The sequence below is a fragment of the Nesoenas mayeri genome (genome assembly GCF_963082525.1).
Source record: "Nesoenas mayeri genome assembly, chromosome: 8".
Classification (NCBI taxonomy): Eukaryota; Metazoa; Chordata; class Aves; order Columbiformes; family Columbidae; genus Nesoenas; species Nesoenas mayeri.
Window position 1 is genome coordinate 17,453,368 of NC_137554.1, and position 14,373 is coordinate 17,467,740.

The 14,373-nt window shown below is 43.1% G+C and overlaps 1 protein-coding gene across 2 annotated transcripts; it reads right to left on the bottom strand.

The window, feature by feature from the left end:
• Positions 1–236: 236 nt before the first annotated feature.
• Positions 237–13,982, bottom strand: LHX9 (LIM homeobox 9; the record flags this gene model as incomplete). Of its 2 annotated transcripts, none has more annotated exons than XM_080348516.1 (5): positions 237–638; positions 5,141–5,343; positions 10,710–11,065; positions 11,893–12,095; positions 13,809–13,982. In XM_080348516.1, 5 exons carry the CDS (start codon positions 13,980–13,982, stop codon positions 582–584), a joined length of 993 nt encoding a protein of 330 aa, XP_080204642.1. In that variant the 3' UTR covers positions 237–581. The 2 variants fall into 2 exon arrangements, with proteins under 2 accessions (XP_080204642.1, XP_080204641.1); XM_080348515.1 differs by lacking the exon at positions 237–638 and adding an exon at positions 3,570–3,937.
• Between the last annotated feature and the right edge of the window lie 391 nt (positions 13,983–14,373).

Here is a 14,373-nt window from a genome sequence, read left to right on the forward strand (position 1 = left end):
ATTATACAAGAAACATCAAAGAGAAATTCATCATACAGAAATGTACACTAGTGTGACAGATGGAAAAGTGCATGCAGATTTGTCTCATTTAAAAAAAAATCAGAAACAATAGTACTAAAGTTACTGGGTTTTGATTCCTATGATCTCAAATGAGTCAAAAGTTCTCTTTGAATTTACAAAAATCCATTTAACAGATATGACTAGCACACATTAGCAAGCAAGCGGAATGAATGCATTCAGATTTTATTTTACAAATACTTGTGCTTGACAAATGTGATTTTTTTAAAGAAAAATTTTCTTCTAATACGGGCTGGGTAAATTGCTGCCAGGTTGCTCTGGTTTTATACATAGTTTCTCTAAATTTGTTTTTAATACCACACAATTTGTTGAAGCCTTCAGTTTTGTTAAGTAGACACCATAAAATAACATATGTTTTGTTAACATTCAGGAAATGACATCAAGTCTTTTTTTTTTTTTTTTGGCTCAATAGATTTTTAAATGTATGATTATCATAACCTAATATTGTCTTTGTCTTCACTGCAGTGGATTTCCGATCAAACTTTTCCCCTTCTTTTAATACTTTAGGGAATTTTCAAACGTCGGGATGTTTGGCTGTAATGCCCCATGATTTGTTCTCCCTGAAAGAAATCATAGTGACAATTTATTAAACTACAGAGCAACCTGGCTTTTCGGGGTCTGCAATTCTATTTTGTGTTCAATATACCTAGCATTAAATCTTGATTCATTTCATCATATTATTTAGGTTATATTTGTCATGCAATTACTTTAGCTGCTAGTTTTCTGGCTTTTTTAGAAGTCTAAGACAGGGTTTCAGTATCAAATCAGTGGGGCATTACTTTGCATGTTCAAAAAAGGGGGTTAAAACACTAAAATCTAAATTGCACCTGCAGTAGCATATACATTGAATATGAAGAAACTGAAAACCTAAGAAGGAACCGTATTTTTAAATATTTAAAAGGCCGTGTTTCCATGTTTAATACCAATTGTTCACAGGTAGTGTAAAAGCAAAGAGATGCACTGGCACATATAGACTTTAAATTAAAAAAAAATAATAAAAAAACAAACATAAAAAATAATAATAATTAAAAAAAACTGGTGGGAAATAAAACTCCTTAGATTCAAAATGGTTTATTCACACAAATTTAATAGGATATATCACAACTGTTTGGTCCATAAATATTTAGGGGGAATAGTTTCTATACAATGCATTTATCAATAAACAAAGAAACATGGACAATTTTGCTAGACCACTTACTGTACTATAAACACGAAGCTCAATATATAAGATTATTGGATTTATCAACTATATCTGAAAGAGTGCACAACTGCTTTCTATGACATGTTTGTCCCCTCTAACAGGATACACCATAAAAAGAGTTTCAGAAATAAGAGGTAAAACAGTACAAAACTAGTGAGGTGTCAAAAGGGCTTAAAACAGTTAATTTAACAAACAACACATATATCCTGATTTTTCACAAACTTACTCCCAAGGTATATCATAAGGCACATAGTAGAACTGAGTTTTAATTAGTCTACTTAATAAAGTAGATCTCTAGTACCATATATTGTTCTGTCAAAGAACAAAATTTATAAGTATCAATATTTTTACCTGTAAAAGTGTATTAATAAAGATCTCAGCCTTACCAAGGTCGTTTGGTCTGGTTAGTGGTAAATGCCCATAAGGTAATAGAAATAGGAAAAGTCAAGATTTAATATCCGTAGAAGATGATAACCATACTTGCTAAATATATAATGGCAAACACACCTTTCTTCTATTACAGTGTTAACATCTCTTCCATCATCTTATTTTTAAAAATAAGCTACTTTTCTGTGCTAATTTTCAAAAAACCCTGAGCAAAAATTACAATAATGCACTTTAATGTGGGCAGTGAACTGTCAATATGTAACCACACATTTATACAGCCAAAAAGGACACCTTTAAAATATATTAAACAGCCACTTTGACCACCAAAAATGAGATTTGATGGTGTCTAAAAAGTGGGATATATGTGCAAAGTTATTCTTAACAATCCACTAAAAGCAAGACATAGATCTTGACTGGTTTTTATTCGGTTTTGTTTCTGAGACTCTCCACAATCTAATTGGTGTTCAACTACAATAAAAGGATACAAATGAACATTCACCACTGCCCAGACCATTCAGACTTTTAGCTTAAATAAAATTAAAAAGAGAAAGATCACTATTGTAAACTAAGAAATGCATTCAGATCAGCATCCACAAGGCTTCTGAGTTTATCTGCTTTAAAATTGTTCACTGCCAATTCCCATTTTTGTAAGAATTTTTGCTGACTTTTTTTTCTTTATACAAAGTTTAAAAAATTAAAGTATTTGTTAACGATATTAATGAGCTAAAGATTTTAGGTTCATATGTTAAACAAAGTGTCTGATACAATCTCAGGAAACATCTAAAGTAAATTCAGAATAGTAATGAATAAATTGTACTGAAATAATTTTCTTTAAACATCTTAATAAATTATATTTTGCTTATTTCCATTTTCCCTGGGGAAAAAAAAAAATATATCCAAAACTCATTTTAACAGTACAAATGCATCTTCTTGGAAATCATTTTCGTGCTCACTAAAGCAGCTGGACAACCTCTGTTTGCTTTAATGGTAAGGCGTCAAAACCATGTAGCCAGCCACACTTTTTTAATTCCACATCAGAACTACGTGAGAGACAAAAATGAAAAGCCCTCCCTATGTGATATTTCAGATCAGCTGGACTCCTCACTTCAGTTGTTATTCTGTTGTTAGTAGTTTAATATCCTTACAGGATTGAGCTCATTCTGGAAGATGTTCTCTGGATTTTGCCTCCTTAATGTACAGGGCACAAATTTGGAGCCCAAGAGCCTGATCCTGCCACCCTCAGCCAGGCACACGCTCACCACTTGGCCTCTCCCCGCACCCCCAGCCAAGCCCAGCTGCCAGCGGTGGCCAGGGACGGTGGCCAGGGACGGTGGCCAGGGACATCCCAGCTAGGGGAGAACAGGCAGAGGAGCGTTCAGTTCCCAGCGAGACTCCCCCAGGCCCAGAGAGGATCAGGATTGTGACTAATGCATTTGAAAAAAGCACTGGCACTTGCACTCTGACTGTTTCAATGATTGGTTTAATTCATTTCGTGTTTATTTTTCAACATATAAAAAATAAATTGTACAAAATTTTTAGATGCATTATAAAGTTAAAATTAGGGTTCGTAAATGCTGTAAGTGAACATACAATCCTGAAGCAGCATTCTTTTGACTATAATTAAACGGATTTTTATCTGGTTATCAAGGAGGGAAAATAATTTTTTTTTTTGTGGTAGCAATCTTTTTTTCAAGGTTCTGGAAATAAGTAACATACAATTTAAAGAGGCACTTATTAGAATGATTCGTAACCTTCTCTTCAGTTGATTAATTTAAAAAATTTGAGTACAATTTAACAACAATAAGTGTTCATTTATCATAGCAACATATTACTTCAAACTCATTTGCCAAGTGGCTGCAGATGCTACACATCAAGCTGTTTATTTTCCCAAATATTCTGTGGGTTTGTTATTTGTTTAAAAAAAAAAAAAGGCTTGAAAATAATAAAAATAATTATAATAATAATAATAAAGAAGAAGAGTAAGAATTAAAAAAAAAAAAAAATCATGAAATGTTAGAAAAGGTTCGTTAAGGTAGTTTGTGAGGGGCTCCCAGATTCGTGGCTGTCCAAGTTAGAGGTCACTGATGTCACTACAGTGATAGTGGGATTGGTCAGGTCTGTTAAAGTGGTCGCAGTGCCGGGTGGAGTGAGTGCGCCGCTGTCTGCGGAGGGCGGTGCCGGAAGTGAGGTGCCATCAGCTTTATCGACACCCCCATTCTCCTGCCGCAAAAGGTTCCTTCTGAATTTGGCTCTTGCGTTTTGAAACCAAACCTGCAAACCAATCCCAATTGATTTCTTTACCGATGCTTGTTTTGTTTTGCTTATTTTTGTCTTTGTTCTTGCTTTTAAGTCATTTTTTTATATTTGTTTTTGTGTGGTAAATCAACTAAGTCACTCTACAGCTTCACTTGCTACTGGTTGTACTGACTCTTTCACACGCGGGACCCTGCATACAAAGCCCAGTGCTACAGGCGCTTACGGGAATGTTGCAGCCTAGTGCACAGACCTCAGAGAGCAGCCGTAAGAAAAATCTGCTCGCTCATTCACCCAAGGAAAGCAACTTTCTTGGTGGCCATGTAACGTACTCAGGAGCTGGGTAGATTTGGGGTCAAGACACGTAATAAATGTTGAGGCAAAAGACGAATGAGCAGATTTTTGCCAAGGCTGGAAGATTGTCTTGACAATTTTAGAAGACTGAAGAGGAAGGAGGGGTAATTACACCATCCCTATCATAAGGATTGTTGATATGGGTCACCTAGTCTTTCTGTTCTGTAAGGTTCACTAAAAATGTTTTAGGTGACATGTAACATGGACAAGGAATGGCTGCTAATGGATTGTCCTTCTACCTCAATCGCTGCCCTTCTTTGGCACTCTACATATAATACACACCTTGCTTTAACTTCGCTGAGCTAGCATACACTGTATACTGACTTTTTGAATGTATTTTCACAGGGGAGGAACTTCTTACTATGTAGGTCCTTACTGGTAACAGTAGTCCAACGGGCATTGAGAGAGGGAGCCAGCTGGTCCTGGGGATCATATTGTTCAAAACTTGCTTCCTGCATATCAGAGGATCTACTCACTGAGGGGCCACATTAACTACTCCAGGGGAGCCCAAAGGCTTCACCCAGCGTGGACAAAATGAGTAGATTTGCTATGTCTACCCTTAATAAGGTCATTACAGAGAGACTACAGATCCCAGGATATCTGGTGGGTTGATAGACTCTGAAGACAGATTCCTCATGTTGAGGATGCAACTAATTGCAAATCACATTTTAGGATTTGGCTGCCTTGGGGTGGTAGGGCATGCATTCAGCACTCCTGCCATGTCATACCGTACCCCTCTGCACACCCACTAGGGACACACCCAGAAAAGTATTTCTACATATATCGTTATCATTACACATAAGGGAAATGCTATTGACTGGCAGGGGTAGAGGAAAATTCTGTGAAGTCTGTGATGTGGCTTCTTACCTGCAGAACTCTCTTGGTCAGGCCTGTTTTCTGGGCAAGCTGCTTGAGGTCCTTGGCATCTGGGTTGTGGTTGATAGCAAAGTAGGACTTCATGGTACGAAGCTGGTGGTGTTTGAAGGAGGTGCGCATGCGCTTTGTCTTCTGGGATGGGGGGTAAGGCTGCTGGTCTCTGTCCAGGTGATCTGCCTCATTCTCATTACAGCCTGTTCAATAAACAAAACGAAACAAGGAGTCAGTGTCCACATCATGTAGGATAAATGAATCAAAGAAACAATCTTGAGTCACATACTGTTTGCAACGAAAGAAACAAGCAAGGAAGGAAGGAAGGGCTAAACTGGTGCAAGGATAAGTACAGATGTGGTTATTAAAGCAGACAAAAAAGATCCAGAAGATGACCTTTTCCTATTCTTAAAACATGCTACATCTCCCAGGCCTGTACCTACTTAGGGCAGACTTAGAAACTTCTCTCTCCTTTGGCATTTATTTTCAAACAAGCCTTTTCCCTCTGGTGGTGGTTTTGCTTTGGGCGTTCAAAGAGTCATTTAAAATCTCATTCAGATTTTGAAATCTCACTCATTGAAACACTCCTAGCTTGAGAGAAGAATAAAGGTCAAACCAGCATTTTTAATATTTCTGAGCTTTCCTCCCAAATCACAAGCACCTATAAAAAGAGATGTACAGCAGGAAAGTTTGTTATGACAGTTCATCAAGAAAGTGTAAAACCTGGAGTTTTTTGCTGATAAAATAAATGCTTTTGGACTTTGCCTGGGAGTTTATATGAAGTGCTCAAAGACTTCCATCTGTAAAACGTGTCTAGAAAGCAATTACGTCAAGGCTTAATTCATTCCCTCAATCTCAATCCAAATCTGCAGTAGCTCTTAGTTGGTACTGATTCAGGGAGTTTCTATAAACAACCAGCTAGTGGCTGAAAACTTTAAAGGAGTTTCCTGGCTTTCCCTGATGCAGGATTTTGAAAATGTCTATGAAAGATGAATTTGTTCCAGATTACACTTTAATGGGTGTGAATTGTACACAAGAGTTGCAGCTGTTCTGGAACTGTGGCATCATTACTTCATATTGGGAAAACGAATGACAGTATTGGGGGGAAAAAAAAAAGTAAGAAAGACATCTTTTTTTTTTTTTTCTGGCTTAAAATACAATAGTTACCGGTTTAAAGAATCCTGTTTTATAAAGATGGCTCAGTCACATGGGAGAAAATTAATGGTGTCATCATAGCAGGGAATATTAATTAAAGAACAGCTAATTTAATTAAAAATGTTTCAGAATGTCTGTAAACTAGACCAAGTAGTTGCTCATGTGAATTTTTGAACTGCCTTCCAATAGTTATTGGATTATTTGCTAGGCCTAGTTGATCCCCATTTCTAAATTAAACAAAAAAAAAAAAAAGAAAAAGAAGAAGAAAGAGAGAGAGAGGAGGAGAAAAAGGGAAAGCACACAATACAGAGAGACTGATGTTGACAGTGCTAAAAACAGAGGCGAGGCAAAGAAAGCAACTAAAAACTGGGAGAAAATAAAAAGCTACTTGAAGGTGTTTTCTTGTTTGAATTATAAGACAAGTCAACATGAACAGATGCTGGTAAGAGAATGCTTTGACAGAAAATCAGGTGAATATTTAATTATAGCTGGATTTGCTTCTAGTCTTGGTAAGAAGTATATCTGCACTTTCAAACAAAGTAAGCTGACACTTCTGAAAATACCAGGAGTTGAAAGTTGCCTTAAAAACAATTTCAGACCAGATTTGGATTGTGTTTACTACTTGTTTTCACAAGCAATCACAGTGCCTTCAGTCAAACTGCATGCGCTATAACTCATCAGCTGACATAAATCAGAGTACCAGAATTCAGTCCTCAGGTTTTACTTCAGACAGTTGCAAGCTGTTTGTTTCTGTTGTTTTCCTTGGGTTGCTCAGGTTTACAGCAGCAACATTAACTTCCTTGGGCTCCTCTGTCCTGCTTATTGCCTTTGTTTCAGTGATCTACTTTTTTGTCTGTGATCTACTTTATTTGGGCTTTCATTTTCAAGAGAAAATAGGAAGAGAGCCGCAAGCATCCTCAGACAATCCTATCTTATACATTTATTAGCTCACTCTCTGTTTTACGTAGGTAACACCGCATCATGTGGTTCAGCCACATCATAGATCAGAGTTTTTACACTATCGCCTGGAGAACTAAGGGGAAGCAAAAAATCGGGTGAGGGATTGTTCATTTCTTTGCAGTTGAATTGCGGGGTTGTTTAATTTTGCTTTGGAAAGAGCTAGAACGGTTTGCTTTTTATTGCCAAGAATTCTTCAAGTAAACTCTTCATGGTTTTTTACACACATACATATATATATAATGAAATAAAGTAAACAGCACTTTGACCAACAGCTGTGTAAAATATTTTCCTAGGGAAATCTTCTTCACCATCTCATTTCTATATCCTGTGGGCTGTAAGTCAACACAGTTTCCCTCAAAATACATATTAATTCTATGATATAAGAGGTAATATAGAGAAAGCCTTGAATGTTCTAAGTACTTTTGAATAGTTTCTTCCATTTTTCACATTGATTCCAGACAGCTCACAAGTATGAATGGCTTTTACCTCATAACATTTTGAGTTATTTATTGTTGTGTTTCCACTTTACAACTGGGAAGCTGAGAAACAGAAATTAAACTACTAAACAAAACACAGAATAGAAAAGTTGTTAGAGATCCAGCAGCAGAATCTGATTTTCCATTCTGTCCCTGTACTCAGCACCCTTAATACAAAATGTGCACTCAAATCTGAGCCAGGTACTGCCAGATCGCTTGCGAATATGCATATTTTTATGCTTAGCTTGGTGAAGTTTTTAGCCTCAATCAGAGTTATTGCACTGGTTTATTGTTACAAGTCTGATTCGTTTTCCATAATGGCTTACCATATCGATGGGCACACCCTAGATCATCCGTGTTTTGGTGGAATATCGCTTTGGTTTACTGGGGTTTGTGGTCCTCGTCAAACATTGAGTGGCAGGAATAAACTTTTGATACAACTTGGAAGCCGCCTGCTTAGAGGCGGAGTGCTGTGCCCCGGCTCGGGTGTGCTTTAGCGATGGACGGGTCAGGGCTGCCCCTCGGGGCTCCTGCTCCAGCCGGGGAGGCCCCGGGGAGCCCGGGCCGGGGGGAGAGAACCGCGCCGCTCCGGGCATCCCCGCCGCTCCGCAGGCCCGAGCGCGGTGCCGGGCAGGTTGCGGCGGGCTGCCGGCGGGCCCGCCGTGCAAGACGGCAGCGAATGCCCCGGAGAAAGGTCCCGACTGGGGGGTGAGTTATGGGCTCCTACCCGCGTCTCTCTTCTCCCTCTGAAGGCGGCAGTCACGTATCCTACATTTAATTTTCTGTGGACTGGTTGCCCTTTGTAAATGATTACGTGCAAGACCAATTACTGAATCACAGGGCAAGGAGCGAAAAATGGGTGTAGGAAAGTAGCTGCCAATTATATAGAGATTTTTTTTTTCTTTCGAGTAGCGATTTCATCTATTGCAACTCATTTCGTAACTCTTAGAGATTCATTTTCCTCCCCCTGGATCTTGAGCGCAGTGGGCCAACGGGCTGGAGTCGTTCGCACCGGATGCACAGTTTGGCTGTAAACTGTATTTTCTCGAGACCATGTGTCAACCCCGGTCATTGCTAGATAATACTTTTTAAAAAATCACCCCTAACAGAACAGCCCTAACAGAACAAATTTCTCAACCATCTACACTGAATCCAAAACAACAGATTAGAGAGGCGCGCGCTTTTTTTCCTTTTGTTTTGGTTTTTTTTTTTTCCCTTCCCTCTCCGTTGCCCGGGGAAATTCTATGAGATCTCAGCGAAGTGAGACGTATTTTTACAATGAGTGGTGCCTTTTAATCTCGTTTGGAGTCAGCGATACCTCTTATATGTCCCTTTGTTGTGAAGAATTAGTTTTAAGACTAACACACAAAAACTATTATTGAGTTCGAGAATAATGTCTCTCTTGAGTCCTGACCCGAAGTTTCAGGGATGTTTTGTCATATCCACAAGTTTTCATCTCTCCCTTATTTCGGGTCCTAACTCTAACGGTAAATTGTCCCTAGAAATGGTTACATTTAGGGATCTGGGGACCTGGGGTGTTGGTGTGCGGATCAGAGACACCGAAAGGCGGGCGTACGGGAAATCCACCCTTGGAAGCGGGACTGAAAGAATCCTGGCTGCGCTACAGGTTCCCTTTTCTTTAGCAGCTTTCAGGATTGATTGGAAACCGTTCCGTAGCCAGGGATTCCAATGTCATCTTCAATTAACAAGGAACAATTAGCGCAGTGATTACCCTGGCTCCAAGGTCTACGCATCAGAGGAGATGAAATAGCCTCGCATAGCTCCCCGGTTCCCAGCGAGAGCCCGTTTCCCAAGCAGCCCTGGAGGAGGTGCCGGGGGGGATGAAGGGGTTTGCGGGGGCGGGGGAGGATCGCTTGTGAATCGCGATGTCGGGGGGTTGAACTTGGGCTGGGGGAAAGAGAGTTCCGGGCCGAAATCGGTGCACTTCCATCGACCTGCGGGAGAGGCCCTGACCCCTCTCCCGGCTCCCCGACGCGACCAGCACTGGCAGCTCCGCCCGGAGCCCCCTGCTGCCTGCCGGGCCGGAACGGCTCCCCGCTTCACGGGGAAACACCTTGCACCGCTCCTGCCTCCCACACCCTTCTTTCCTCCTGGCCGTCCGGGGCAAGCTAAAGTTTCGCTAAAATAACTTTTAGAGTCGGTAACTTTTAATTCGGGTTTAGCCCTACTGCTTTCGCCTTCTTTCTAATGAAATGCCACTTTAACTGCTTGATCGTACCTGAACGTCCCTTACCTCTGGCCCCTAACACTGTATTTTTAGGCATGCTTTGGGTACTTAAGTGACTGGACTTAGGGGAAGAAATTTAATAGAGGATAACACTTGTTCCTTTCCTGCTGTTGAGAGAGCAGAAACCATTATCCTGAATTACATTTGATAGGGTTTAATTACAGAGAACAACATTTATTCGTTGACCTCTTGTACAGTTTGATCGTTTATGTGCCAGTAAACCAGGATTATTTAGCCTGAAGTATTAATTACTACAAATTAAACAACTATATCGAGTTATGTGGATACTGCATTAGCATTGTAGGAGCCATATACTATAACTTTTATTCTTTTCTTTTTTTCCTGATCTGTTTGGGTACTTCTAATTTGAAGTCTAACTGGTGAATTGCTTTTGCTAATAAAATACAAATAATGATAATAGTATCTCTGAGATTACTATGGAGAAAGAACACTATGGTTTTGGAGTTGGGTGGTGGTTGTTTTTTTTTTGGTCTTTATCCTGGGAAGTGACTAAGTTTGGGTGTTTGACATTAATAGGCAAAGACAGCCTTTGAGGAAGGCTGCTGTTAGCTTTCCTGCAAACGCTCCAGCCCTCAGAGCGCTGTTTGTTTGATTTTCCAATGGTTAAGCAAGATTTGGCCTGGCTGAGCTATGCACTGCCTAGCTGAGGGGCAGCCCGAGAACGCTCTTTTCGGAGGAGCAGGAGGGAGGTTCAGCGTGTGTTTCCCACCTGAGTTGTAGTTGACGATGTCCACTCCCAAGGCAGGGCTTTTTCTTTTCCTAGGCCTCCCCTTCTGCACAGTGCCAGTGCCGTTGAAGTAAGGCAGTGCCAGCCCTCCGCTCTTGGCAGCCAGCTCGGTGTAGCTCAGCTGAGGGGGATATTCTCCTTGCAAAAGGGACTCGAAGTGGGCCCTGCAGTACACCAGGTTGTCCTTCATGCCAAAGTGATCGCCCGTGGTCAGAGTCTTGTTGCAGGTGGTGCAGGTGAAGCAGCTCAGGTGATAAACCGACTCCCTGGCTCTCATGACCATTTCAGAGGCTGAGATCCCAAGGTGGCAGCGGGCACATCTCTGCACGGAGAACCTTCTGAAGGAAACAGGAAAGTGGGCATCAACTAGAAAAGTAAAGGCAGACCTTACCCCAGTGCCGCCCACCTCCTCCACCTCCTCTCCTGCCCTTCCCGGCCCCAGGACGGCCCTTCTTGCCGGCGGTGGCCCCCGGCCCGCCGAGCGTCGGTGCTCCGGCTTGTCGGGAACACCACCGGGGATCCAGCACCGCGGCCCCGCGATGAACGCCTTTCACTGTCTGCCAGGCTGACCTGTTCGCTTAGGTCTTCTGCAAAAGCCCTCCCGCTGCTCCTGAGCATAAAGAACTGCGGACTGGGGGGCAATCAGTCCTCGCTCTCTGGACATTCGTGTACAGGCGAGAAGGGCCGCGGGGAGCTGAACGCCGGGAAAGCCGATACGCACGGACCGAGTGCCCGGGCCCGGCCGCCTGGCACCATCCGCGGGGCTGGGCAGGGGCAGTGGGGTCCGCCGCGGCTCCCGCCCCTCCCGCCGCGCCAGCCCCGGGGCCCGGCCCGCGGAAACACCGGCAAGCTACGGGCAGAGGGAAACTTTGTCAGGTCTTAACGCTGGTATTTACGGAGGGAAACCGCAGAGCAGCGGGAGACACGAGGTCTTCTCCTGCGCCTGTTTGTGTTCCACCACACATATTCAATCGGCGTGTCCCCTTGTCCATCCCCTCGGTTTTTAAACGTGCGAGGCTTTTCGGAGGGGACACGTTTACAGGATTAAGGAATCTCTGACTGCAAAAAACTACCTTTGAAAGCCCATGTGGAGAATAGACCGTTTCGGTTCATAATGCCTTGTAAGGGGGTGTGCTTTTGAACCCATAGGGACAGATTGCTGTACCTGTAGTAATCCTCCTTGCAGTAAATACTGCCGTCCTTGGCAAAGCAGGTGAGTTCTGACTCCAAAGCCAGTTTACATTCACAGCATTTAAGACACCTGAGGTGCCATTGTTTGTCAACTGCCAGCAGGTAATATCTGTCTGAGATCTTCCCTCCACAACCAGCACACAAAGCAGGCTTCTCGGGGCTCATTGGGGGCATGTTCTGCAAAACAACCACACCACAAGGGGATGAGAGAGGGAGAGAAAGACAGGCAGGCAGGCAGGCCGGGCTGGGGACGGAGGACTGCGCAGGGCCCGGAGCTTGCACAAAGAGACGGCTCCCTGGGACCAAACTTCTGCTCCCGGCGGGAAGTTTGAGGGGCAACGGGGACCATCCCCGCTAGGAAAGTATTTACCGCCATTCAGCTTTCGTGTTTAGCCCATTAAAGCTCTCCTAACGATCTAATGTTATTTAAATAGGTGAATGCAACTGATTAGGCCGCAGTGAGTAAAGCGGAGCCCATTCTTTTCTGAGGTCCCGAAGCTGAAGTCTGGAGCTTCCCCGTTACTTTGGCGTTTTAATCTTAGAGCACTCCACAAGAAAGGCATTTTGAAGTGGGAAAATACCTTTTTGCTGCACCAAAAGTTTATGACAGAGAGCGCAGGCTTGCACCGATTTTCCGGTGAATTTTCACCCGTGCTTAAAACAGCCCAAACCCCATCTCTAAAGAAAACCAGGCCATTTAAAACAGAAGTAAGAGAAAGGAGACAGGTGAATGGTGTAAAGAGCAGCGAACACGAACGGTCACCACCCTTGCCAGGGCTGTGGACAGAAAGGTGGCACAGGCTAGTTTCAGCTAAAACTCGCATCTTTTCAGCAGCAAACTTCTGCAAGTTCCCATTAATCTTCTCCCCACGAGGAGTGTCGCTCGGGACAAAGGGAGATGGAGAGACGGCGGAGACAAAAGCTCTGCCTTGAAACTTGGGGCAGCGTTTGCCGATAAACTAACCGGGGGGAAAAAATCCCGAACGTTTTGTCCTAAAGTCGTAACTGTTTTAAAGTGGCAGCTCCGCATTCACTTTCCAATCTGAAGTTGTGTTTCTCGCCCCCTTTTTTGCAGAAGTTGAAAAGGCGAGTTGAATTTACATTGCAAATCCTCATATAACAAAGCGTGAGTTTATTTAAGAGAAGGGGGGAAGGACCCTATGGCTCAAAGCCTTAAAGCAGTTTTCCAGGCCGTTATTTTGTGTGCAAAGCCTTGTGCGCAATCGGCGGAAGCCCTAGAAGTTGGAGAAAGGGAGATCTCGCTTCGCACAAAACACAGCGTGACACTCGGTTTCTCCGCCATCCGTTAGCACATTTACGAAGATTTTGGTCCTTTGACTAAGAAAAAAAGAGGTACTACTGCTAAGCCAAGTAGTCGGCGGGCATAACATTAACAGAGAGCGGTGCCTCTTTGTATCATTCTCACACTTCAGACCAAAAATGGTTACGAAAAGTAAGCGGTCGCGGTTTGCGGTTTAATTTAGGAGGTGCCAGGAGTGCAAAAAAGTAAATTACACCTCAGAAACTTCAGCTGCAGCCCTGCTCTGACGGGGCAGAACGGCCGCAGAGAGCCAAGCAGGGGCAAAGGGCTGCTTTGCTGTGAGGACTGAAAAACTGGCCCTGTTACCATTTAAAATATTTTCCCCCGTCACTCCAGAGAGCACACGCAACGACATGGATTAAACAAATGTATATCTGAGCCTGACCAGCAGAGCACCTAGCCTTACGGGTGGCTTTACAGGGAGCCTCGGAAGGGTTTCTACAAGCAAGGGGTGGCAGGGAAGGGACAGGGGCAAGAAGCGTCTTTCTCCTCCCCAAAGCCAGGGTCTGTCCGCTGCGGGTCCATGCTTGCAGGGATTCCCTTTCAAAGAGTGCCAGCTCCTCTCTTACCGTTTCTCGGCCGTTCATCTGTCCCCCTTTGGCCAGGCGGGACTCGGTCTTGGATCGCCTCTCCATCTCCTCCATGATTCCTTGGATATGGCCTCCGGAGATCCCGTGGAAAAGCATGGCTGGGGGACGGAAAGGACAAGTATTTTCTTCTGCTCTGCACCCCACTATTTCCATATACAGACCCCAGAGTCTTTAGATCATCCAAAATGTTTACACCGAGGCGCACAGCGCAGGGAGGGAGGTTGCAATAGGAGCTTCTCTTTGCACAAGCACCGAGGGCTTCCTGAAGATGTGCAGAAAACAAACAAGGGGGAGAAAATATAGTAATAATTAATTTAAAAAATAAAATAATAAAAGCGAGCTAAAGGATCTGTTACTGTTCTGGAGAGCTGGGGCTCCTGACTGGAGAGACTTGGACCTGGGGCAGTAGAATCGTTCGGGAAAGGATATAGTTTTGAATACAAAGAAAGCAAAAAGAAGCGCTATTTTCAGCAGTCCCTGGTTGCTTTAAAGTTCCCAGTGCCTGTAGGTTGGATTTGGGACTGCTGCTTTCTGGAGCTCTGTC